The 25,850-nt window shown below is 58.3% G+C and overlaps 1 protein-coding gene across 2 annotated transcripts in view; it reads right to left on the bottom strand.

Annotated features, from left to right (window-relative positions):
* The window catches only part of RBM19 (RNA binding motif protein 19), a 90,238-nt gene that overhangs the window by 28,017 nt on the left and 36,371 nt on the right, over nt 1–25,850 (bottom strand). For both annotated transcript variants that reach the window (XM_080650125.1, XM_080650126.1), the window contains exon 22: nt 7,094–7,199. In XM_080650125.1, the coding sequence (XP_080506251.1) occupies nt 7,094–7,199 (106 nt within the window). The remainder of the gene's footprint in view (nt 1–7,093; nt 7,200–25,850) is intronic.

Raw genomic sequence — 25,850 nt, 5'->3', positions numbered from 1 at the left:
CCAAGGGCCTTCGCTGGTTGTGTGCCATGGGTTTCCCGGTTCCAGAGCCCTAAGCACATGGCCTCCCCATGCACGAGGACTGACACGATTCCCCATTTCAGCAAAGGGGAAACTGAGGCACTGGCCCCGCCTGCGCAGGTCAGCCTCCTGCTTCCTTCCCCTTCTCGCTCCATGCACTCGTCTCCCGGCTTCTCAGTGCTCTTTCTCTGGACCATCTGGGGGCAGGTTCTGTTTCCTGACCCAGATGGCAGCCTGAAGTCTCTGCCTCGGCCCGGGACAGATGGCCTCCCACCTCGGAGAGCAGGTCTCGTGCCCCGGCCCCGCTCAGAGGTGTGAGGCCAGCAGGGACTGCTCTGCGCTTCCAGCTGGCGTCGAGCTGCCCATCCGGTTCTCTGGCTCGGTGGTCCCGGAATCACACCTCTTTGATCTCCTCCGACCTGAGCCACCAACTAAGGACACCCCGAGCCCTCGCCTCAGCTGCCTTTCCCGCGTTCCCTGGGAGGAGACCTGCCAGGGCGGAGGGGGCTGACGGCGTGGGCTCGGCTGTGGCAGCCGTCTCTCCAGAACAGGGAGGGCCCTGGACGGCTGCCAGCGTGGCGCGGCCCGACCGTTCCACAGCTCTCCCTGGAGACAGACCTCCTCCCCGGCAACAAAGGCCCACGGGATGCCCTTGGCAGGACTCGCGTCCCAGGGCCGGGGCTCTGGGCAGAACCGAGGACGGGCCTTCTGTCTTTCCAAGTCCAGGGCGCCGTCTTGGCCCCTCCTGCTCTGTGTCTTGCAGACGCCAAATCCACCTGAACACGGACACTGCCAACCTGTCCCAAGCCATCTGTGCCCTCATCGCCTGGTGGAAACGTGACCTAAGCCGGCCAATGACCATGTGCGCCCAGGAGCCCAGGGAGCAGGGCGCTGGGCTGGGTTGGAGCTGCTGGGCTCCCCCGCTGTGCAGCGGGCAAAGAACCGGGGCCTGTGACTGCTGGGAGGAGCCTGCTGCCTCGGGATGCTGGGTCCTGTGCCCTCAGGGTCAGTCCTCCTCCTCCTGCCCCACACTCCCGGAGTCCTGCACACAAGCCCTGGGACATCCTGCACCTGTTTCTGGCCCCACACGGCTGGAGCTGGGAAGAGGCGGGTCCTGGAATCTGTGGGGCTCTTTGCACAATACTGGGTGACTGGCCATGCACCCCCACTTGGCACCCTGTTCCACTGCAAGGTATGATACCGTGGACCTAAGGGCGAGCTTCTAAGAGAAACACCCAGGGCCCCATTTCCAGGCTGTCGTGCCTGAAATCTTCAGATAAACTGGTCTCTTCCATTCAATTATCCATCCATCCATCCACTCAGCTCAATCCAATTCAACTCAACATCCTGAAGACCTGCTGTGAGCCAAAGACCAAAACAAGGGATGTGAAGGGGACATCACCTCTGACCTCTGGGAGAGATAAAAGAGGGCCAGAGCCAGGTAGCCAAGGTCAGAAGCAACAAGGCATGAGGCGCATGGCCTGGTAATGGCCGTGGGCCCCACAGGCGGGCACAGGTGGGCTCACTGCCTTTCCGAGGCACTTACAGGAGGACATCGAACCCCAGGCCTCTCAGGCTGTGGAGCCCTGTCTCTCCACCCTGGTCTCACCGGCCTCTGCACCAGGGAGTTGGTGTGCCCTGTGCTGCTCCCACTGAGGAAGGATGGCCACCTGCTTGCCGAGGAGGGTGGCTTGTCCTGATCAGGGTTCCCAGCCCACAGAGGTGTTGGCTCAGCCCGAGCCTCTGCCCTGAAATTCAAGGCTCAGATTCCAACACATTTTCTGTTTACCCTGAGGAGGCTCCGACGCCTACACAAAACCTGGGTGAGGCACACACCCAACCCCTGATCGGAGAAGTGGGACAAAACCCCACGTCCTGCCTTTGCTTCCAGTTACCATTTTAGGAACAAAGAACTACCGATACCCGCACTTCAGCCACCACACCTCCAACCCCGGGGCCCCAGTACCTGCTGCCTCCACCTCCCTGGTGCTGGTGCGTGGCCTGAGTGAGGCCCTTCACGTGCAGCTCTATCTTCTCGATCGCCACTAGGGGCAGCGTGACAATTTCCTGTTGTGCGGATGAGGGACCTAGGCTTGGGGACATGGAGTCCCCTGTCCATGGTCACGCAGCTGGAAGGAGGCAGCTGACTCCATAGGCCACGCTGCTAACCACTGCGCGGCTGCCCAGGGATGACACGCCCCACGGGTCCCTCATTTCCACCGACCATGTCCCCGTCAGACCCTGGCTGACTCCCCACAGCCCCAGGGAGACAGCGCTCTATTCCCTCCGTGCACTCAACTAAGCAAACGTGTGCTGCATGCTCGCCACTGACCATCTGGTGGCGATCACCGTTCACTGCCTTTACGCGGCCCAGCACTGCTTAAGCAGCCATGTCTGGCTTGCTCATCCCAACGCATGCCTGGTCGGTGGACTCTACAAGGTGAAGGCCACGGGCAGGGAGCCTAACAGGGGCCCCTCCAGGATGCCCAGCATCACCCCCACCGGGGTGGGCCCAGCCCTGTGTCCACACCCGCCTTCTGCCCCTCTCCCAGCAGTGGGCAAAAGTGAGACATGAGGAAGGCGACATTCACTGTGCGACCTGCAATTAAAGCTGCGGTTGTTTACCACGGCGAGAATAGCTCTGGCTGCCAATGCCGACCGCCATCACGTCTCCCTACTGCCGGCTCCCCCCAAGTGTTTATTTAAGCCAACACATTGCTCTGCTAATTGGATAACATTCCATGTGAAAATAGACCTTTTAAAGCAACAGCGGCGGCGGCAAATAAAAACAGCTGCAACTGCAGAAGAACACAGCGTGGTGGGCTGGGGAGGAAGAATTAAAGGCGGGTGCATGGGAAGAGGGAATCTTCTGGTGTCCAGCTGTAAGCCTGCTCTCTGCGTTCCTTCCCTTCCCTGTCGCCCTTCCCTCTTTCCTCCATGACCAGCCTGGTCTGTGTGAAGAAAGGAGGCGGTGGCTTCTAAATGGAATCCCAGTGGCTATTGGTGGCTTCTTGGCCAATGGGAATGGGCACACCGGGCTGGGAACCCCAGGTCACCTGCACAGTTAAGATCCTGTTGCAGGGATGCCCACTCCTCCTCTGGGGGCCGGGATGAGCTGCCACTCTGGGCCTGATCCCAAGAGATGTTTTCAGGGACAACTCTGGGTTTTCTCCCAAACGGTCGCTGATCGGCAAGTCCTTTTCTTTGGGAAACGAGTGGGGCTGGGTGAGAGGTGATGGGGGTGCTGGAACGAGGAGGGGCTGGCCCTCAAGTTCAGTGGATAACTGGATGAAGGGAGGGAGGAGGCCCTGCATTCATGGGCTCTGGAGTCAGATGGTGGTAGATGGTTTCCCAGCCCTGCCTGGCTCTGGCTGTAGGACCCTGGGCAAGTGACTTCAGCCCTTCGAACCTCCGTTTTCCCATCTGTCATATGGCTCCCCACCTCGCATCTCCTAGACTCCCTGGAGGGTTAAAAGTTACACATGCAGATCAGGCTCCTAGGAGCTGATGGCTTTTATCAAAGCCAAGATGCTGCCCTTCCAGAAATATCATCCGCACCCAGGAACACGTGGCTGGCGCCTTAGACACTGCAGACAGCCACGAATGTGCGTGCAGACCAGGGCACCCGGGAAGGTCACTGCATGGGGACATGTTTGAGTCCTTGACTTCCTGTCTGTCCTCGTCTACCTTTGCCCACCCCTGCTTCTCTCCACCATGTCAGGGAAGGTTTTCTGAAAAATGCTGGGCCATCACACCTGGGGGATGACATGTACTGCGTGGGACATCGGGGCTGAGCCTGTGCCCAGGGCAGGTTCACAGGGCTTGGTGCACAGACGCAGCTTAGCAAAGACTCAGAGAATCGGGGAGGGACTTCTGCAAACCTCCGGCCCGAGCCCAGGGCTGCTGCCAGGTGGGACGAGACCCTGCGTGTGTGGTATCCATGCCGGTACAAAGCCGCGCAGCGGCCACGGGAGCCTCTGGCTGTTGTAATCAGTTGCCTGGTTCCTCTGAGCTGGGCCACAACAGCCTTCTTGGGGCCTGTGCTAGAACCCTCTCCCAGGTTCCAGGTGTGTGCTGGACCCCGAGGGGCTTCCCAGATAACAGAGTTCCCCACGATGTGTGGGTGGAACACGGGGTCATGGAGAAGGGTCAGAAGACTCAGAACCCCTGAGGGCAGGGAGCATGCAGATGACACCTGCCTGGGGCCCAGCAGAGGCGGTGGGGCCAGGGGACTGACAGGTGCCAGGGAGAGAGCACTGTGCTGGGAGCCCACACCTGGGTTCAGGCCCCGGCCCGGCCCTGCCCAGAAACCACTGCTTTACAGACTCAGCTTCCACAATCAGGCTTACTCCCTTCCCTGCGTCTCCCCCGGAACATCTGCTCATCCATCCCTTTCATCCTTTCTTCCCCTCCTCCCTCCCTCCCATCTGAGGACTGTGTGGGGACCCCATCGGAGGCTCACAGCTCCAAGTACAAGTAGGTGCTGAAGCCAAGAGTGACCGATAGCCTATCTTCCTGTGATGGGAAATGGGGGTGAAACCCTGGGGGAGGGAGGGCAATCGAGCCCCGGGGTCGTTTCTAAAGGTCGCTTTCCTGGAGTGCTTCCAAAAAAGGAAGGCCGCCCCAAGGACCCAGGGCCCAGGGCCCAGGGCCCACAGAGTGGCTTCCGCCAGCCCTGCGAGTCCCAGCATTCTTCCCGCGAAGGTAAAAAAGATCCTCGGGGTTTCTGCTCAATGTCTCCTCGCAGCATTGCTCACCCTCTTGTAACTCACGCCCACTCTCGAGCTAACTAGACATTTACCATATTCACAACTCCATTCACCAGGAGGCAGTGCGCGCCTCTGGGTCAGTGGAGAGCGCTACGTGTCCCACTCGGAAGACAATCAGGTCCTTCAGGCAGGCGGGAGAGCCAGGCGCTTCCCCGGAAGCAAAAAAGAGCAAAGGGAGCTTTGTAGGAGAGACGCGCTCCGTGGGCCGGGCTTCGCGGAAGGAAGGCCGCTTGCTTGGCGGCGGCACAATGGGTGCCCGCACGTAGTGACAGGGAAGAGGCTCTGCCGGGCTGGCCGGGCCTGAAACAGCCTCCCAGCCAGGCTGCCAGCTGTTGGAGGCAAGGGGCTGTGGGGTGAGTCCTCACTCCCCTGGGTGCCCTTCCTCCTGGAGCCCAGAGTGGGAGGCAGGGAAGGACGGAGGGAGCAGCCATGTCCACACATCACCAGATGCTGGGACGGGCCTTGGAAATCACACCTGCAGCCTGGCCACCCAGGCACGCGCCCTGCCCTGCCCACCTGAGAGCCGGCCCCCCTTTAATTTTCTGTTCCGACCTGGCCATGGGCCCATGAAATTTCAAGACGGGGAGCCTGTGCCGGGTCTAACCCGCTAGGCCTGCGAGCCACGCCCATCCCGGAGAGGCCAAGTGTGGAGGATGGCTCCTTCCCGCCCCCTTTTCAGATCATCACCGTCCACACCGTCCCCCTCCTCCTCACAGCTAACAGGCAGAGCTGCTGGGGCCGGCCCTGTCCTAAGAACGTCACCTCACCCAAACCTCACGACGACCTCGAGGAGGAAAACCCTGCCACCACTTCAGAAGGGGAAGTGGGCACACCCGCCCAAGCGCCCGGGCAGGTGAGCGGCAGCACTAGGATCCAAACTCGGGCAGCCCGGCTTCAAGGTCTGTGCTCTAGCAGGGCCCTGGCACTGGCCCACGCACGAAGGGCCGGCCAGCTTGGAAGGGACCTGGCTGGTGGAAACGAGCAGGAACAGTGTGCCTGTGTGCCAGGCCCGGTGCCAGGCTTCACGGGCCCGTCTGCCTTCACCCTGGGAGGAGGCACCTGTTATCCCTGCTGTTTGACAGATGAGGAAACTGAGGCGCGGGGCTCGGAGAGCTGAGTTGCCGGTGCTCTGGACGGCTGTCCCCGGCTCCTGAGCCGAGGCCGGGCTGGTGCACGCGGCAGTGCTGCCGTCCCCACGGCCACTGCGGGAGGCGAGGGAAAGGCTGCCAGCAGAGAAGAAAGAGGAGCAGATGTCTGGACAAACGTGGCCACGTGCCGACAAAACAGGCACTTGAGCTCAAGACACGGAGACAAAGGTGCTGGCAAGGCTCCCTGAGGTCCCGCGGTGCCCTCTCTGCCTGTGCGTGTTCCCAGGGCCCACAAAGGCCGCAGCTGTGTCCGAGACGTCACCTTCGCTCCACCCACTGGGCTGCTGGCAACGCCAACTTGCTAAAGGCCACGGGGCGCAACTCCAGCAAACACCCGGCTATTCTTGGAGGTGGAGGGCTTCCCTGCCATTAGTGAGACCTGTGCGAGGCTTTATCGGCCAGGAGAGGAGAGATGCCGCCCGAGGCACAGGCTCCAGGAGAGGACAGATGACTGCGCCACCGCCACCTCCCCAGGGATTCTGACCTGGTCTGGCCAGGGCAGTGACCGCTGACAAAGCTGGAACCTCAGGCCCAGCCTCTGTCCCCGTCTGCTGGGCCAGGCAGCACAGTCAGTTCCCACCACAAGAACGAAGCCCAAGGCTGCACACCCCCATCCAGAGGCTGCCTTGCTTAGAGCTGAGGGTGTTCCATGTCTCCAGGGAGCCTAGAGGGAGGCTGGGCTGCAACCAGCTCCAAGCCGAAGCCCCAGCCACCAGGAGGAAGGGGGAAGGGGAAGGGGGAAGGAGGAAGGGAGACGGGTCCCCCAGGTCCCACTTGGGTGCCTTGGACTCTGCTTGTCAAGAGCTGCCCCTGAGGCCCTCTGCGTTCTGCAGAGCATCTCTGTGCTGCCCACGGGGGCGCACGACCAGGCGCTTTCTGTCTGATCTGGGAGGCCTGGGGAGCCCACTCACAGGCCCACTTCATACCCCAGGTCCCTGCAGAGAGACGTAGGGGAGGGAGGAAGGGGACACAGAACTGTGCCTTTCTCCAAACACAAAACCTGGGCCTTTTCTTCCCAGGACACCATGCAAATTAGCAGGGTTCTGGGGGACGGGGGGGGGGGGGGGTGGAGAGCAAAAAAGAGAGAAACCACAGAACTCTGCTGCTCCTCCTGCAAAAGGCCCAGAAAGGAGAGGCCGGTGGGCGGGGCCCCCTCACCTTGGCGTCCTGCTTGGTGAGGAAGTCCACGAAGCCGAACCCCCGGTGCGCTCCCGTCCCGGTCATCTTCTTGGGCAAGCGGACGGTCTTCAGCTCCCCGAAGGTGCTAGGGAGAAAGGCACACAGGGCAGCTTCAGAATGGAGGTCTGCCAAGGGGGAGGGGGCAGGCTGATGCTCATAGGCTCGGCTTCCCTGTAGGAGAGGGAAGCGCAGGCGGACACACACAAGCAAGCGCACACGCCTCGTGCCAGCTCCCAACCGGCCTGCACGCCAGCTCAGGGCACCAGGATCCTTCTCCTCCAGGCTGGCCACCACGCTGGGCACAGGGGGAATGAGCAGGCTGAAGATGCTGATGGACAACACTCGGCTCCTCTCTGACGGCCCGGCACACCCGTCCTCCCCTGGCCCACGGGGTGTCCAGCCCTGTACACACGTGGCAGACTTCGGAGGCGAGGGCTGCTCATGTGTGCCAGCCGAGGCTCCACACGGGTCGGCGTCGTCTCCTGACCTGAACCCACCCCACGGCGGAGCTCTGCATTGAACAAGGCTGGGCCTGGGATGTATCCTCAGTGCAAGACGCCCGAATGACACACAGCGACTCCCTCTGAGCCCACATCCCCTCCCTCTGCACGTCCGTTCTGATGTCTGCTAAGCGGTCAGGCAGAGCTCTGGGGGAGGAAGCGGCTCGGCTCCCAGAGAGGGATCGAACAGGTAAACAGGCTGGGACCACCCCTGGCCCTCCTGTCCTCCCGCATAAACCTCAGGGAAATTCCCGGACAAAAGCACCAGGCTTCCCTTCCTTCCCCCTCCCGCACGCCCTGCCCCGTCCTAATGTCCATTTATCAAATGTACACGTGCAAACTGCTGCCAGTAAATATTTAATGTGCCCGGCATCTGAGGAGAGGAATTATTGTATTTGAAAATCTCTGCACACTTGATGGCGCCTGGGCACACAGACACATGGCGGTCGAGGAGGCTTTGGGGCCAAAGACTGATCGGGTAAAAAACACGGTAAAGGCCGTTTGCTCTGGCGAAACGATATAAGCTGAATCCGAGCGTTAACCCGCGGCCCTGCCAGCATGACCAGGCATCTGCCAGCCCAATTTCCCAAGTCAGGACACTGTGTAAATGCGGCATGATGAGTCCTCAGGATGAATCTGCACGTCTCCGCGGAGCTTGCCGGCAGCGCCGCTCCCCCGCCTGGTGCCTCTGCGAGCAGGCGACAGAACCCAGAACCGGGGCTGCTGGTGCCGAGGCCATCCTCCCGGGAGGGGAGGGGCTGGCGCACACGGGCAGCAGAGTCCTGTCAGTCTTCCCGGCCCATGTGGAGGGGGCGGGTTGGGGCTCAGAAGCCGGGCAGGTGGGGACAGGCAAGAAGATAATGTGACAGCTGAGGAGCCAGGCCGCAAACCCTGCTTTATTCTGCCACCTAAAGGCAGCCGTGGCCCACGACAGACACGCTGCCTCTTCCTCCAAGGAAGCCCGGGCCTCCGGGCCTCTGCTGGGCTGGCCTTGGCAGGGGGCAGGGGTGGCTGAGGTTCCGTGTCAGAGCCTCAGATAAAGGGGCCTTTGGCTCCAGTTCTTCAGAGAGCCATAGAGAAGCAGGGATGGATGGTCTGATGGCCCTGAGGGTGGAGTCTGAGAGCATTCACACCTTGTGTGAGGAGGCTGACGGGCACAGGGAGGCTACCTGTGTGCCCAGGCCATGCTAAGTCCGGTACAGACACATCCCAGACCACCTGTGGGTGTGCTGGTCTCTCCACCCGCTTCCCACCCCACCCCAGGCTTCGGGCTCTTTCAGGCCCCGCTTCCCCACCACCTGTCCGCCCACCCGCCAGGAGCAGCCTGTGCTGATGCGCTGTGGACGCTGTGCAGCTCTCTGCCTTCCCCTGGGGCTGGGACCCGCTCTGCCACAGTAAAATCACACCTGTCTTGTTTCTCTCGGGGCCTGCAGCAGGGAGAGCAGTGCCTGGATTGGCGTGGATGCCTGACAGTATTTTTGAAATGAACCAACATGCAAACGGTAGCCCTAAAGGCAGACATGACCCCTGGCACATTAGCTTATACTCACTCCGAGCGCTGCGATGAGGTTTGCCTGAAAAAGGCCACGGGCTGCGCACGAACAGCATGAATGCTAATGATCAGTGTTACCATCCCATTTTACAGATAAAGAAACCGAGTCTCAGGGAGGCAGCAGTTCTGGTTAGTAAGTGGCAGGGCCAGACAGTGAATTCGGGGGTGTCTGATGCTGAGCTCCCTTTCTGCTGCTCCCGCTTCACCCCTCAGTTACCTGGAGGGGACTGGCCCCTTTCAGGAATGGGGAGGCTAGGAATGCCCTGAGGGCTCTCTGAGGGGTCCAGTAACTTGTCTCCAGGACAAGGGCGGCTGACCAAGCCCAGTTCCTCCCACCTGTGCCGTGGACAACCTCCTGCCTCTGCCCACGGCCATAGTCCTGACCCTTGATGGTCTCACAGCCCCTGCCCAGATCTCCTCTTAGTCCTCTCTCATTTCTGGCGAGCAGCCTGTGTGTGTGCATGTGAGAGAGAGAGGGACAGGGGGAGAGGGGAGAGGGGAGAGGAGGAGAGAGGGGGAGAGAGACTGAGAGGTTAATTCCTCCCTCTCTGCAGCACACGGCAAGCTGTGGATGCTCCGTGCATGGTAAGCAGCTCAGGGTCCGGAGAAAGGCGAGGGAAATAATTAAAAGGTGGAGAAAGGAGCTGATGAGGAGAGGCTGGAGGAGCCATGCTTACGTGGCCTGGGGAAGTGGCATTTGAGAGCTTGGGGGGTGGGGGGACATGACAGAGGGGTACCCTGGATCCACAGGGGATCGTGAGGAGGGATCAGAGAACTGGGACCCTGTCCCAGAAGTGAGGGGGCCGGGGTGGGGGAGGATCACAGCCCATCTGGGGTTTGCAAGAAGGTATCTGCCAGGCAAATGAAAGGCTGTGTCCCAAGACCCTATTCCCTTTATTCTTCAGGGGCTCAGGAGGCGCTGATGGGAGCTTGCCCCCTTCTGCCCCTTCTGTCTGAGGAGAGGACAGGAGAGAGCTGGGGCCCATGGAGCGGCTGGAGATCAGGGTTAGATCTTGGAAGGAACTTCCCGAGGCTGGAAAGGGTGAAATGAAGGGCTAGGATGTGAAGACACCACCATTGCTGCCGTCACCCCGGGGCCCAGTGATTGGGTGCCTGTGATGGGCTGGAGCTTTTAAATGTACTGTTTCTAGGCACAATGACTGGCGGGCAATAGTGACACCCCTCTAATTTTACAGGTGAGAAAACCGCCAGGCCCTGGGCTCAAACCTGCCGCGGCTTCCCCCCGGGCTCCAGAACCAGGCCGTGTGGAGGGCTTTGGCTCCTGTATGAGTGTGCGGGGTAATATTAGGGTGATACTAGTGATCTGAGAGAGAGAGAGCGAGAGAATTAAAATGGGGAGAAAGAAAGGGTTGGGGGAGACAAAAAATCGATGAAGTACCTTTAGCTCCTTGGAGATGGGCGCTATATAAATATACCAGCCATTATTAAGGCTCTTATCTGATAGCCAAGCCCGTGGAGCCATTTTAAGTGGCTCTGGGAGGAAGTTGTGCGTGGACGTGGTGTCCTGGGAGCCGAGGCCGCCACGGCGAGGCCGGCAGGGCCTGGAGAGGGAGGACACCGCAGGCACCGGGACTCCTCCCCGAGCCCAGACACTGCGCTTGGGGAAGGAGCATGAGACCCGCACACTCCCCACTGTGTAGATAATAGAAACCACAAAATAGCAATTACTGTATCAGAAGCTGTGAATAAAAGGGACACACCGGGCTTTTAAACATGGCCCTCCTTCCCTCCCCCACCACGCTCACACTTCAGTAACGAACTCACACCTCACTTTTCCAATTATTTCATTCACCTCGGGTTCACCAATTACTCCCCCACGCCGCGGCCCGCCCCCTCGCCACGCCGAGTGCGCATGACTGGTGGCGGATTTGTGGGTTTTCAACAACTGGCATTTGTGGTCACGTTTCTAATTTCTTTCGAGGTGTGTGCAGATGGGTAGGGGTGAGGGGCAGGAGGGGGCGCCGAGGTGTTGTGCCGGGCAAGCCAATTACACCAGCCCTCATAAACAAGTCTGGGCGTGCAAATCGTGTTTGCACACAGCCCGAGTGCAGGCACGTCCGTGTGCGAGGCCCTGGATGGGATGGCGCAGGGTCTTCAGCTCTGCCACCAAACAAGGGATGACTCGTCCTCTCTCCTGATTGAAATGATGGCTCAGGGGAAGGCAGCGAGGGGGGAGGGGCCATGGAGGCAGAGAGAACCCTCGGGAGATGCCCAGTCCACAATGTTGCAGCTGCTCTGGTCCAGGCTGGGAGGCGCCCTAACCCCGGGCCGCACGCTGACACCACTTGGGGGTCGGGCACACAGAGGAGCCCAGGCTTGCTGCTCCCGGGACACTCGTCCTTGTCTCTCCCGTAGGGATCGGGTGAGAGCACCTGGTCCCAGCAGAAGTGCCGGGTCCTGCGGGAAAGTCTGGGCGCGACTTCCTCCCACCTGAGCGCCAGGATGGCTGCGGGGGAGACCGGCTTCCCCGGGACCGGATCAGATAACAGTGCGGTCTGCACAAGGCAAAGGGGAGGTTTCCTGGGAATCGACGACGGCTCCTTTCTGTTCCTTCTCCAGGCGAGAAAAAGGAGCCAAACCTCTTGGCATGAAAATGCCTTTCAAATGCACCAGGATTTTCTAACACACAGCACACATGTCACATAAAACCGAGGCATAAAGCAGTCATGTGATTTCTCCAAGGCCACTGAGAGTCATCACCTACCACAGGGGTAACGTGCCCAAGGTCCCACAGGTGGTTATCAGCCAAGCGGGGCCCCACGTGGGGATCTGTCCCTGAGCCCCTGCACAGTGCCAGACGTCAGCCTGGTGCTCAGGCGACCCTCGCCTCAGGGAAGAGCACACAGTGGGCCCTCTGCCCCGAGACACAGAGGACTTTGGGATAAGGCCCCTCATCTCAACTGCGAACGGCTACAGCCGGGGGCTTCTGATCTCTGCGCACTTCCGCCCCCCCATGCTCACCACCCTCAGGGGGCCCACCCCTGAACCCACAGGCACAGAGTAGTCCCACTGGGTGAATGAATGTGGCAGGCTGGCAGCGGCTTTGCCCAGTGGCCCGTCCCAGGTCCCCTTGCTTTACAGAGTGGCCATGTGGCCAACGCCCCAGTGGAGTGGACAAACCCCTGCCTCCCTCGGGGACAGGACCCGCTGTCCAATTCCCCCACTTCTGCGATGTGGACACACAGGACGGCAGCCTCGCCCAACCCTCCAGCCTTGCTGGCTTTCCTCCCATCCCGGAGGCTGCCGCACTCCTGCCTGCCTCAGGACCTTTGACCTTGCTCTTCTATACCATGGAAACCTTGTTCCCTAGATATTCCCACGGCCAACTCCCTGACAAACAATCTCAGCTCAAGCGCCATGTTCTCAGAGACCTCCTGTGGCCACTCTGCTCAGTGATGCTTCTGGACCCGACCCCCGACCCCATCACGTTGGTCTGAGATGGTGTGTTTACTTTTTTGTCTTTCCCTCCATGTTCTAGAAACAGGAAGAACAATCCGAGATGGCAGGGCCCTCAGTGTCTGCAGAGCCCAGGACGGTGCCTGGCACCTAAATGACGCTACGTGCATTTAGTTACGCAGCCAACGCTAACCAGCCCCCCAAGTGCGGGCCCGCTCTCCAGGGAATCATCACACACGATGCCCGTGTGATGGTGGCAGCATCGTCTGTCTCTGTCTCTGTCCCTGTCCTGAGGACAGCCCATGTGATGGTGGCAGCACCGTCTGTCTCTGTCTCTGTCCCTGTCCTGAGGACAGCCTTGCATGTAAGACAATCACAAGTTACCACAGGAGAGTGTGGCCGGGTGCGGGGGGCGGGGGGTCCATACTCCTTTTAAAGGGCTCCCATTGCTCCTTCAGTGGCAGGAAATAAGTTACAGTCAGCAAAAACGGGCTTACTAGATGTTAGCTGAGGGCCTTGTGGCTGGAGGATGGGGTCCACCATCAGGTCCTGTTGGGTGGAGAAAAGACAGGGTTCCTTCCAGACAACCCTAGCCCTGGCCAGGGGTCTCAGCGTGGCCCGACCTGCAGGGCTGCTTCCACTCTCCCCAAAGGTCATGCAGGTGAGCGTGTATCAACCCCGTGGAGCCAACGCTGAGCACTGGGAGCTGCTGAATGGAGGCGGTTACGCGTGGCGTCTCTTCCTCTTTTGTTCCCTCTCGCTCCTTTTTAAAGAGGGCCTTTTAGAAGGAACTTTTCCAATTACTCGCCGCTCATTACGGTGAGGGCCGGAGGGAGAAAGGTTACCTTATCACCATCAGCGCACGCTCCCTTTTATTTCTGCCTCTCGAAGGCTGAAAAATGGCCTGGTTTCCAAGAAAGTGGGGAAGGAAGTGCGGAGGATGGCGTCTAGCTGCTCTCAATAGCCTTTCACGGGATCCTTTCCAGGCGAGCGTGACCCTCTCGTTTTCTAGATGAGGGATCCCGGGGACAAGCAGTAAATGGTATCTCTGAATCAGTCAGCGCCCGCGGTCCAGGCGGAACCCAAACTCTCCTGAGAGGTCTTGGCAGAGGGGACAGGCCACCGTGAGATGAAAGCTCCAGGCTGAATTGATGGGAGGGGGAAGGGGGAGGGGAAGGGGGAGAGGGAGAGGGAGGGAGGGAGAGAGAGAGGGAGAGGGAGAGGGAGGGAGGGAAGGAGGGGAAGAGAGAGACAGAGGGAGGGAGCTAGGAAGGGAGCGAGAGAGAGGAAGGGAGAGGGAGAGGGAGAGGAGGGGAGGGAGGGGGAGGGGGAGGGGGAGAGGGAGGGAAGGAGAGGGAGGGAGAGGGAGTGGGGGGAGAGAAAAGGAGGAGGAGAGAGAGGGAGAGAGGGAGAGAGGGAGAGAGGGAGGTGAAGGCATTTTGAGATCTTGAGACATGCCAGAGCCAGGCCAGCAGAAGGGGGAGGATGCTGGCACCAGGTCCTGGACCTCAGGGCAGGCAGATGATGGAAGGAGCCAGGAGGGACCAGCTCTGTGGGACCCTTGCCAGCAGCATCAGGGGCACCCGGGAGCTCATCAGAAATGCAAAGACTCAGGCCACTGGTCTCTCTGACTCCAAAACTGGGGGGTGGGGTGGGGCAAACCAGGTTGGAACAAGCCCCCCAGGTGAGCAAGTCTGCTCTAACGGAGGGCGCAGGGGCAGCCACAGTGTCGCCAAGAACAACAGACGCAGCCTGCACAGCACCTTCACACTCGACTTCCATTCTGAGTTGGTCCTAAGCGGTCAGAAGGGCTTGTCTATTTAGAAAATCGTGGAATCTCCTTGGGCCCTTATTACCGAGAGGGTCTCTCTGTCTCTCTGTCTCTCCTCCTGGCCCCCTGCAGCCTGTCGCCCCCTTGGTTGCCTGTGTTCACATGTGTGGGATTCTAAGCACCTGGAGGACAAAGACAGTCCTGCCTCTGTGGTCTGCCCCCAGCATCCACCCAAGGCATGGACACATTTGTGGCTACTCGGGCACTGAACGCACCCCCCTCCCCCACCATTCCCCAGACGGAGATGGAGGCTCGGTAGGAATGTCAATGCCTCGCCACCCAGGCCTGTGGACCAAGCATTCCCTCGGCACCTGTCTCTCAAGCACGTCCTGTGTGAGGCCCTGGGCTCTGTGCTGGGAAGGACAGTAGACCCAACACATTCTTGCCTCCACGGGTACCATCTCTTTCTCGCTGACCCTAAGCTGGTGGTTTTCAGTCCCCCCGCCCAGGGTTGGTGCATACCTGCAGTAAAACAGTTTTGAGTGTTTACCCCCAGTATGTGCACACTTGTAATTTATAAGCAACGTCTGCATGTGCTGCTCTTTATGTTCATCCTTAGATATTTAAACATCAGACAAAATTTAAAGGATGAGAGAAAACATACATAGAAATGGAATCTCCAACATTTTCCTCCTGTTCCCCCTAATGACGGTACCGGGCACTTTCTGGAGGCCCACCATTTGAAGGCACACCACAGGCCAGGCACTGCAGTAAGCAGGTTCCATGTGTAACCTTATGCAACCCTCGGCAATCCCCAGAAAGCGAGGCTCAGGCTGCTTTAGGGGTTTGCCAGATCTCAGGAGGCTAGTGCGTGGCAGAGCCAGGACTCACTCAGGCCGGATGACATGTTAAAGCCGTGCTCTTAAACCCCTGCTCGGCGGGAGGGTCCATCTGGCACGGCTGAAGGACTGAAGAAGCAACTTAAGATTGGACGCTGTTTGCTGAATGCTGAACCTGAGTAGAGTCCTTAGGCAGAAACTGTCATCAGAATAGTTTTTAAAATCAGAGGTAACTTTTAAAAAACAGTACTTCTCCAACTTACCCTGAGTGGTGCTCATAGGTATTTTGTATAAAGGGGCTTGTGGGATTAAATAAGTTTGGGAGACATCTAGTTTAAAGTTCCTCTACTGCAGATCCTGTCAGTACCTTAAAGATATTACGTGGGCCCCACACACCTAAGGGTCGTGGGTTCAGTTCCAGGTCAAGGGCATGTACCTGGGTTGGGGGCACTGTGGGAGGCAACCAGCCGATGTGCCTTTCACCTCTCTCTCTCTCTCTCTCTCTCTCTCTCTCCCTCCCTCCCTCCCTCCCTTCCACACTCTCTGAAAAGCAATGAAAAAATATCATCAGGTGAGGATTAACAACTAATATCCATATATATTAGGTGCATGGAAGAGTGAGAGAGAAGATTGTTTCTCAAAGTCACCCTCCCCCAAAACAAGAAAGCCTATTAGCATCTCTCAGGACCCTGCTATTCCATGAAACGCAGTTGGGAAATACAGCTTGGAAAACACAAAGGAATGAGCCGGTCATTGCGGACGGTCTGAGCACACACAGTAAGGTGGGAGGCCTCTGCCCTAACACTCAGCGAAACCTATTCTCCGGGGACTGTGCGGGGGGACCTGCTACAGAAGACGCCTGGTTTTGACAGAGAGGGACCACGTCACAGCTTCATTGGAAGAACCTAACTTTGGAGTCAGACCTGGTTCAGACCCATCCCTGCACCCATGTCACCTTTCTGAGGCTCAGTTTTGTCACCTGTAAAGTGGGTCCCCTTCCCCACACAAGGCTGCTGACTCCACAGTCTGGCCTCTCAGGATGAAGAAGCGGAAGTTGTTGGCAATACCTATGTCCACTAAAAGGATATGTATGGGCGCCAAGCAAGGGACGCCCCCCAAACCCTTGGGATGTTTCGGATGGAAGCTGAGAAGGAGCAGGCTGGGCCAGGGGAACCCCAAGGGTTCCAGCAAAGAGCTGACCTAAGAGGGCCAGGTGTGGCTTTGTGATTCTTGGAGCCCTGAGAACAGAAGCAGTTCTCCATCTCATCCACATGTCCTGCTCGCTTTATAAGATAACTGGAAGCAATTGTCCCCGAGGGGGTCTCCCTCAGCCAGATCCAGGCACCAAGTCCTTCCTGGGCTGAGCAAGCCCATTGGAGCAGCCGTGTCCCCTTCCTCTGGCCTGGGGCGGACACGCTGGTCAGTCCCCGCCTCTGCAGGGTGAGTTAATGAAACACAGCGCTGCTCTCCCTCACTTTCTCCCCCTCTGGTCTTCAGCTGCCTCAAGTACAGCTAATCCCATTATAAGAAAATAAAGTGGATAATTCAGGCTAATGAAATCGTTGCAAGAATGTGGCCAGCCAGAGGTGGACATTCAGAACCAATTTAGCACCCTTTGGTGTTATCCTCAGTACAGGAAATGTTTGAGAGGAGGAAGGAAAAAATTAAAAAGAAAAAAAAAAAAGCCGGCCTCTTTCTTGTTCGCTTAAATCTGGTTAAAGAATGAATCCGCCTCGAATCTTGCTTATCACCATTATCTCCGTCACGCCCGACATCTCCACAGTGACTCCGGGGGTGGGGTGGGGGTCAGCAGCTGTGGCTGGACTGTGCCTGCTCAAGGAGGAGAACTCCTAAGAGGTGAACTCCTGGGCCCCCATGTAACCACCGAATCCAGACACCTGACCATGGGTTAAACCAGCTGCTCCCGGAGTCTCTACAGGCAGGAGAAGGTGGGATGAGCTTCCGTGCAAAACGGAAGGCAGCTGGACAACCTGTCTCAGGGTGGGTCTGGGTGCTAAGGTGGGCGACACCCACTGCCACTGGCCCATACCCCCTCATGCCACCTGCCGCCAGGTCACAGCCAGGCCTCCTGATGAGGATGGCCACTCACTCCCCAGCACCTGCGACCTCCCTTCACTGTCCACTCCCTGGCCCCATCTCCCCCCGACACAAGGGGCCCCGTCGCCTTCATTTTTGGACTCATTTCAATTCTCAGATCCTGAATGAGGAAGGCACATCACAAATCCAGGCCATCAGCCTCCTCTGCTATCGAATGAGTCACGCCTGTCCTAATTCCCCACCAGTCTCCCCATGATCTAGAACCTTCTGACTGGGGAATGTGGAGGACAGCTGAGCAGAGCAAGACGGGAGGAGAAGCATGGTCTTACAAATAGGGAAAGAACTTTTGCCGAGCCTGCAAGGTTTTGTAGGGACTTTAAGGGGCACATGTGAGTAGGCGAAAGTTCCGGTCATGGGGGATTAGGAAACTCTCCATCAATGCCAGCCGCCGCCTCCCGCCCCAGTCAGAGTGCCAAGTGCAGCCCTCGGTCACCAACTCCACCTCCACTCTGATCCAGAGGAACACATCCTGGGAGGTTTGAGGCCAGAAGACGCCAACACTGGTGGATGGTGCAGCCCCTTTGCCAGGCGGGGAAGGCCCCAAGCGCTTCAGAAAGGCGCCCACGCACAGCAGCGCTTTCAGGGGACTGGTGCTTGGAGGCCAGGCAGCGGGCGCTGCCAGGGAAGCCCTCATTCCTCAGAGGCGGGAGAAGTGACAGGCATCGTGCGGGTGACAGGCTGAGTTATGGTGTGTTTGCACCTAGCGGTGAGCGCCAGGTCCCACAGAGCCAAGAACCATACGTCTTGCCACCGGCCTAGAGACCTACTCAGCACGAGACAAAAGTAAGGACCATAAACCCAGCAGCTGCCCCGCTAAGCGGCAAGACGGGCAGAGAACGCCGGGAGGAGGACACCGCCTCGAAGGCTCTCCCACCCAGCCCGCCCACCTGCACAGGCATGTGCTTGCTGCTCCTGCCTCCCTCCACCTCCTGGTCAGCAGACTTGACATTCTATTGTGTGTTCTGTTCTCTCTTTGCGCCAGTCCGTTTCCCAGCTGGACACTGAATGGTCAGCACCCCGGACAGCGCCCGCAGCACCTGCAGGCCACTCAGCACAAGCCGACTGCTGAGTGACTAAGGTACGAACGGATGCTTGCCTCTTCCTCACTGTTCCGTTTCTGGGCCCTCTCAGCACCCAGGTCCTCAAAACCAGAAACAAGAAACTGTGGGGAGAGGGCCTACGTTTGCCAAGCGCTTCCCCGTGCCCGACCCTGTACCGATGCTCTATGTTCACGGTCCAGAGCAGGGGTGGGGGACCTTTTTCCTGCCAAGGGCCACTTGGATATTTATAACATCATTCACTTAATATAATGCACTTAATACTAATTTATGTTGCTATGAGAAAAGCTTCTAGATTTATTGAATTTCGAGTCCTGCCTACGGTTGCCTTGGCAGGGCCAGACCAAATGACTTCGCCGGCCTTATATGGCCTGCAGGTCAGATGTTCCCCACCCCTGTCTAAGCTCGCAGGGCGCTCACCCAGGACTGTGGAGTGGGCAGACTTCCTACTTGGCTGTGCAACGCCCGCTCTGGGCAGAGTCGCCCGCGTCTGCCCTTGAACTGGCTCCTCAGGTTCTTGCACCCATCTGACTTTACGCTTGGGAAGAGGCAGAGCACGGTCACTCTGTCTCCCTGGGGGCCCCCAGACCAACAAACAAGTCACAATAAGAGGTGACCCCTTTTCTGGTGCCATGAGGTTGAGGCTGGGGTGTGCCTCAGGCAACTGAGCGGTCTCAACACCTGAGCATCACTGAAAGCCAGGACAATCGTCATCGGGGGATGACAGCTGAGACACCCCTGCAGGATGCAAGACGCAAACACAGCACGGGCCTCCGATGGGAGGGAGACAGGGAGCAGCAGAGGTGATTCATGGCGCTGAGACACTCACCCGGCCGGGACAAATATTATTTTTAAAAGTCTGGGAAGGAAAACAACAATAAAACAGCTCGAGCTCAGGACCGCTGGCGAGGTTTAAGATGCAGTGAGAGGTGGAAATGGATCTGTGAGGGGGACCATTTGTTTGGGGCCAAATAAACCAACACAGAATGTGATTCAGTTGCAGAAGGGGCAGAGGAAGTTTAGAATCGGATGGTCCATTGGAAGCAGAGACCCAGCGGGGGATCGGGAGGCGGGGAGAGAGAAATAAGCCCTGGAGGGTGGGTTCCTGGTGAGCTGTGAGAGCCGGTGGGCCCCACTACAGGGAATCTGGGTATGCGTGGATGGGGAGGGGTCTTGCCATGATAAGAAACCCAGGTCGGTGTGTGGGAAAACCAAGGCGTCCCTGCAGAGGTGGAGAGAACGGGAGAAATCAACAGTCAGAGAGGAAGCAGGCCTTGCAACAAGCACTGTTAATCTCACAAGGCAGTTAAAGAGCATCATTTGCAAAGTTCGCGAGGAGGGAAGGTAAATTATCGTGTCTCTGGCGCCGCACAAAGCCCTAGCCGTGCTTTATCTCCGGCTTGCTCACGCACACAGGAGAGGGGCTGTTTGTGAGCATCTTGCTGCACCTCCCGTCCTCACCTCCCACTCCGTTCCAGGTGGAGGACAGGCAGTGTGGCCGCAGCTTGTTCTGAGGCAGCAGGCCTGGGTGACGTGTGCCTAGGGGCGGCGTGGGAGTTAATGTTGGAGGAAAATAATCAAGAGGTTTCACACCCTCGTGGGGCAGGTGGGAGGTAAATAAAACCTGACGTGGGTTCCCGGAGGGATTCATGCTCCCAGTGGGACAGAACTCCCACCTGGATCCGAGGGGGTGTTCCCCACCCTGGTGGGGAGCTGCTCCTCCATAGCAAGGATGAGTTAGTACCCCGTGTTCAGACTCGGGGAGATGGAAGTCTGGGGGCACTGATGACGTAGAGGCTATATGCACAAGTGTGGAGTGAGCTGGCTCGTCCATGCTGGGCCTCAGCTTCCAGAAACCACGCCTTACCAGGTGTCAGCACTTGGTGGCCCTGTCAAGCTAACACACAAAGTCAACCATCACAGGCTCTTTACAGGAGTTCGACAACTCCAGATCTAGCCAACCCCACGCCCTGGCCCAACCCACTCCACACCGAGGCACCACCCTCACTGTCCCCCAGCTCAGGCCTCATCCCTGCACCATGCTGCTCCGTCACCCCGACACCCAGGTGTCCTTGCCTCCGCTCCCTGCGCTGTTTGTTTTCCTTGATCAGGTTCTTACTAGATCGGGGCACTCATTAGAGGCCCAGAGAAAACCCAAGTCTTCGGTAATGAGGGGGTTTGAGAGTCATTAGGCCTCTTCACCTCGCACTCCCGCACTCCCAACGTGCCACTGCCTGAGGGGGCCTCGGGAGGGACTGTTTCCTGGGAGCTGCTGGCACAGAAGGCTGAGCTTGGCACGCCCCACAGCCCCACCCAGCTTCTCCCTGCAGGGAGGGATAAGGGAAGACCCTCCCCCTCACCCTGCCGTGGGAGGACCAGACACTGTGCTCAGTGCTCAGTCCTGGGAGGGAACAGGGCGTCCCTCCCTCTCCCCGCCTGGCACACACCGTCACTCAACCGACACACCACAGCACAGACTCAGAGACAGGAGGGAGGCAGTCCAAGGCCACCTACGTGGGGGGCCACGTTAGGAAACTGCTCCCCAAAGTAGAGCCTCACCAAGAAGTGTGATTAAGTGGAAGAAAAAAAAAAAAGCCAAGTGCCAAAGGGTTAAAAAAAAAAAAAGGGTGGTGGGGAAGGGGTGTGCTAACATGGTTAGGGTTAGGGTTAGGGTTAGGGTTAGGGTTAGGGTTAGGGTTAGGGTCAGGGTGCACAGAAAACCATTTCTGGATGGAAACACTGCTGCAGGGGCTGCCTGTGGGGAGCGGCACGAGGGGCCAGTCTGGCAGCGCCCTCCGCCCTGCCAGCCCCCTCCCCTGGTTGGACTCTGGGTCAGCCACGCTGACTCAGGGCTGGCTGGGGTGAAGGCTAGAGCTTTCTTATCATCGGGGTCTCAGGTCACAGCCACCTCTTCAGGAAAGCCTTCCCTGACCTACACTCCCAGGCACCGCCGACCCCAGCACCCACAAGTCAGCACGGTGCGTGTCGTCTCTGACGTCACCCGTTTGTTGTCCACTGCCCCACGTGTGTCTTCCAGCTCCGCCAGGGCCGGACCTCACTGGTCTTGGCCACCAACGGACCCCCACGGTCGTACCACGCACTCGATAACCCAGGAAATACAGGAACAAAGGGGAAATGAGGTCTGCAGAAAGAAGGGGGCCCTCTCTGCCTCCCCCACTCCTGGGAAACAGCCCATCATTGAAGTTCACTTCATCTGCGGACACCCTGTTGACACGAGCACCCACATCACATACAAAGGCCCCTGCCCCAATCTGCTTCCTTACACAGGCAAGGCGCTTGCCCTCCCCCAATTCCCCCTAACACCCCCTCCCCCAACACTCCCCCTCCCCGGGTGCTGCTCTAGCAGGGCAGGGACAGGGAGGGAGCCCTGGGACCCTCTTGTCCTGGATTCCCCACCTGGCCCCATAACGACTTTTCTCGACCAAGTTTCTAGGCGGCTCAGGCTGCAGAAGGAAGTGACTGGACAGGAGACGGTACAGTTGCCATGACATCGCTGCCGCGTGACTTAGCCTCAGAGCTCTGGCTCCCCTGGAATACTTTAACGATCTGTCGTGGGGAGGCAGGAAGGAGGACAAGTGTCGTGTGGCTTGATGTCCCCTCCTCCAAAAATATTCTCGTTCCTGCAGCCAGGACAGCCAGCAGCTGCAGAGATGGAAGGGAGAGGACACTTTTTACGGGGACCCAGGTGGGAATGCCTTCCCCACCTACCTTGTGGGAGGGAAATAAGCAACTCAGAGAAACCGTAGGGATGTCTACTCCAAGTGTCCTCCTCCGACCGCCAGTTACATTCCTTTCATAACCAGAGCCTGGGGAGTCTTCCTTTAAAGCGACCGCTTGTCAAAGCCCGTGACTGGCCCCCTCCCTCCTTCAGGACGGAAGGTGAAGCTGAGGGCAGGACAGGGTGGCAGTCTGGACGGTGGGTGTGGACAAGAAAGGGAGCGCTGTTCCGCCCCGTGATCTCCGGTGCCTTCAGAGGTGGCTTCCCGCAGGCTGGGGAGGACCCTTCGTTCTGCCAACACCCTCGCTTCCTTGGACCACCGACTCTTGGGTGTCTTGTTAGGAGGCCCCATTACTCTGCTGGGTGGAAGGAAGGACAGGAAGGTGCACACACCTTCTGCTCCTGGGTGTGCGTCCACGGACCACAAGTCACTGAATGACTGTGCACCTGGCCAGCACCCTAGGTTGCGGGTTCGATCCCCGGTCGGGCGCAGACAAGAGGCAACCAATCAATGTTTCTCTCTTTCTCTCTCCCTTCTCTCTAAAATCAGTGGAATTATATCCCAGGTAAGGATTAAAAAAAAAAAAAGACTCGCAAGAAAAACAGACGAGGTGGGAGGACGGGTACCATTTGCTCCCACTTAGCCGGTGAGGAAATGAGGGTCTGTGAGGAACAGAGATGAGCAGAGTGGCTAAGACCTGGGCCCTGACAGTGGGGGTTTAAACCCTGTCTTCCCTGCTTCTGGGCTGCAGGCGGGGATGCCGCCCCTCTAAGCCTCACTGCCCTTCCTGTCTCTAACACGCACGTGAAAACAGCGTCCTCCTGCGACTGCATGAAGACTAGACATAAAAAGAGTGGGTGAGAACGCAGCCTGGCATCGAGCACATGGTCACCACGAAAAGCAAAGGAACGGCAGTGGTTCGCCGGGGCCACTGTCCCCCCGAGGGCCTTTGGGAATCTGTGGGGGCTGTTTCTGGTTGTCACGGGGATGGGGAGCGCTGGGTGGCCTGGGACAGCCGCCATGCCTACAGCACTCCTCCTGAGGGACACCGGGACACGCACAGCCCTGGCTCCTCTGCACAGAGCCCTGCCCCTGTAGTCCAGCCCAGGCGTCTCACCTCGGCCCCGCTGACACCTGGGGTGGGCGCTTCTTCGTCCTCAGCTGTACTGTGCACTGGAGGGTGCTTGGCAGCATCCCAGCTCCCACCCACCAGATGCCAGTAGCTCCCCCCACATTGTGACAACCCTAAACGACCTCAGACACAACCCAATGTCCCCTGATGGGCACACATTGAACACGAAGAAAACCTGTTTTCAGCCCTCGGTACCAGCAGGCAAGGGAGATCATGGGAATGCAGTGAGCCCGCGTCTCAAGTCTGATGGCAGCAGCTAACACCCAAAGTGAGAGAAGTGCAAGTCCGCGTGGGTGTGGGGGTTTTGGGGGCAGCAAACAGGAATGACACGTGGTCTCCCCTGCCTGGCACACAAAGCTGACATTCTCCTGCAGGCCCCATGCATCTGAGACTACCCTCACGGGTCCTCAATTTAAGGTAGAAGTACACTTCACGACCACGAAACATCTGCTTTCTGGTGCTGCTAACATTTTTTTTATACTTAGAAAAAAAAGAAAAGAAAAGAAGGGAATGAATTTTAAACTGCTTGGGTAAAAGGCAGTGAATACTAAGTATTATTTATGCCGGGCCTTCATGCCCACGCTCGGAAGGAAACACGAGGAACGTTGTACATACTGTGGAGAGGAGACACTTGGAGGCAGAGGGAACGTGTGCGCTCCCCTGCTCTCCAGCTGAGCGGAGGGGAGCAGCCTTCTCCATCGGCTGCCCTCGCGGCTCCCGCTCTGGCTTTCTGGGCTGGCAGCTGGGGGCCGGGAGCAGTAACCTCGCTAATTCAGTAAATGAACTCTGACAAGACTAAATGGTTGTTTGGATGGATCCTCTCTCATCCCCCCTCCCCTCGCTGCCCAAAACCTCAATTAAAATAAATAAAACACAAGACGCTATCGGAGTCTTTTACGGCCTGTTCTCCAGCGGGAGTCAGAAAATGCTAACGATGCGGAGGCTGTGAGGAGCCTGGAGGCTTTGGGCCTGGAGTGGCCGGGGTGACCCTGCCTTTGCTTTTCCTCCCTGGCTTCCCCGCCCGGTCCTCCTGCTCCCGTTTCTGGCAGGGCTGGTAGGCCTGGGTATTATTCAGCTGCCATAGGTGTCTTCAGCCAATCGGAGGCGATGGCAGCCGCTTGCACCTTGCTGACAGCTGCTGTCAAAATACTCTCACAACCGGCGGCTCGATAATAACTCGAAAATGAGATACAAATGAGGGACTCTTCGTGAGTGGGGCCGGCCACATTCTCCCCACCCCACTGGCTCCGGAGCATGGCGGGGAATGCGCGGGGATGCTGGAGATAAGCTCGGGCCACAGTGGAGACATCAGTTAAAAAAAACCCACCACCAAAAAACCCCAACCAAACCAGCTAGACATGGAAGGCTGTCCCGATTCCCCTCGGCTCCCAGGGGTCCCACAGGGCCGCAGAGCGGGGCCGGAATCCTCCCCAGGAGGGACGCGTGCACTCGGAGCGGCACTTGGATGTGCTGACGTAATCTGAGTGGGAACGACCCGTGGGAGTTTTCTGTCCATCAATCCGGGCAGGCTCCCTCCCAGGCCACACCACAGGGGCCGGCCCCCCTCCCGCAGTCCACAGCCAGGCCACTGGGCTGTTTTTCTGTTTTTATTCATCAAGCCAACTCTTTCCCTAGAATGTGGGCTTTTCTCCCTGGGGAAGAGGATGCCAGCACACACAGCTTGTTTAGAAAAGCACAAACAAGCCCCAGGGAGTGCAAACTGTGTGGTCAGCACTTCCGGTTCCCAGGATGGAGCAGGGAGAGGCGGGCGGGTCTGAACTCCTTCGCACTTGCCTGGGTTGGGCCTTGCTGGGTCTCTCTCGGCTGGTCAGGGCAGGGTCTGGGTTGTCCAGGTGGGCAGGGCTGTAACATTCATTTACTCGAGGCTTCAGAATGTCTGGGAAAATTCCACACTCACCCAGGAGGTTCAGGGGCCCTTAGAAAACCCACTGAATTTTTTATTATTTTTTGTTCTTTTGCTGTTCTGGGTTAAGCTTGGCTATATTAAGAGAAGCAGAGGCGAAGGCTCAGGCTGAGGTTAAAAAAAAAAAAGCACTTTTGCGAACAAGTTGTTAAAGGGTCTTTATTTAAACTCAAGGTAGGCTGAGTCTAATTGTCTAATCCAGGCTGCGTGCGTTAAAACCTCCTCCACACCCGCCTCCCTCTCTGCCCACGCCTTCCCTCACAGACGCCTTTATCCCTCCGTCCATGTGTCGGGTAAACACGGAGCCTTTTCGGCTTGTATGTGACAATGTGCGACCTGAATAACCCCGTCTGTGCCAGCGGAGGCACTTTAAATATAAACTCCCTTCAAGGAAGCGCCAGCGCTGTCACTTACTCTGAGCTGGGCCTTTACACGCCACACTCGGAAGGACAAGAGGCTCTCGGCACCCCATGAAAAGGTGGGGTGCCAATCTGGGGTTACGTCAAACCTCACCTACAGGGCCCGATAGGGCCTTTAAGCAGCTACGAGACCTCCGGCAAGGCACTTAGCGTCTCTGACCTGCCGGCTCCTCACCTGTGAGATGGTGATATTAATACCTGCCCTGCCTACAGAGGCGTGCAAAGAGGAGGGATGCGGGAAAGCCCCTCAAAGCGATCACTGTCAT

Source organism: Plecotus auritus (genome assembly GCF_963455305.1).
Source record: "Plecotus auritus genome assembly, chromosome: 13".
In the NCBI taxonomy this organism is placed as follows: domain Eukaryota; kingdom Metazoa; phylum Chordata; class Mammalia; order Chiroptera; family Vespertilionidae; genus Plecotus; species Plecotus auritus.
The sequence above is the reverse complement of the archived record's forward strand: the minus strand, read 5'-3'. Positions and strand labels throughout refer to the sequence as shown.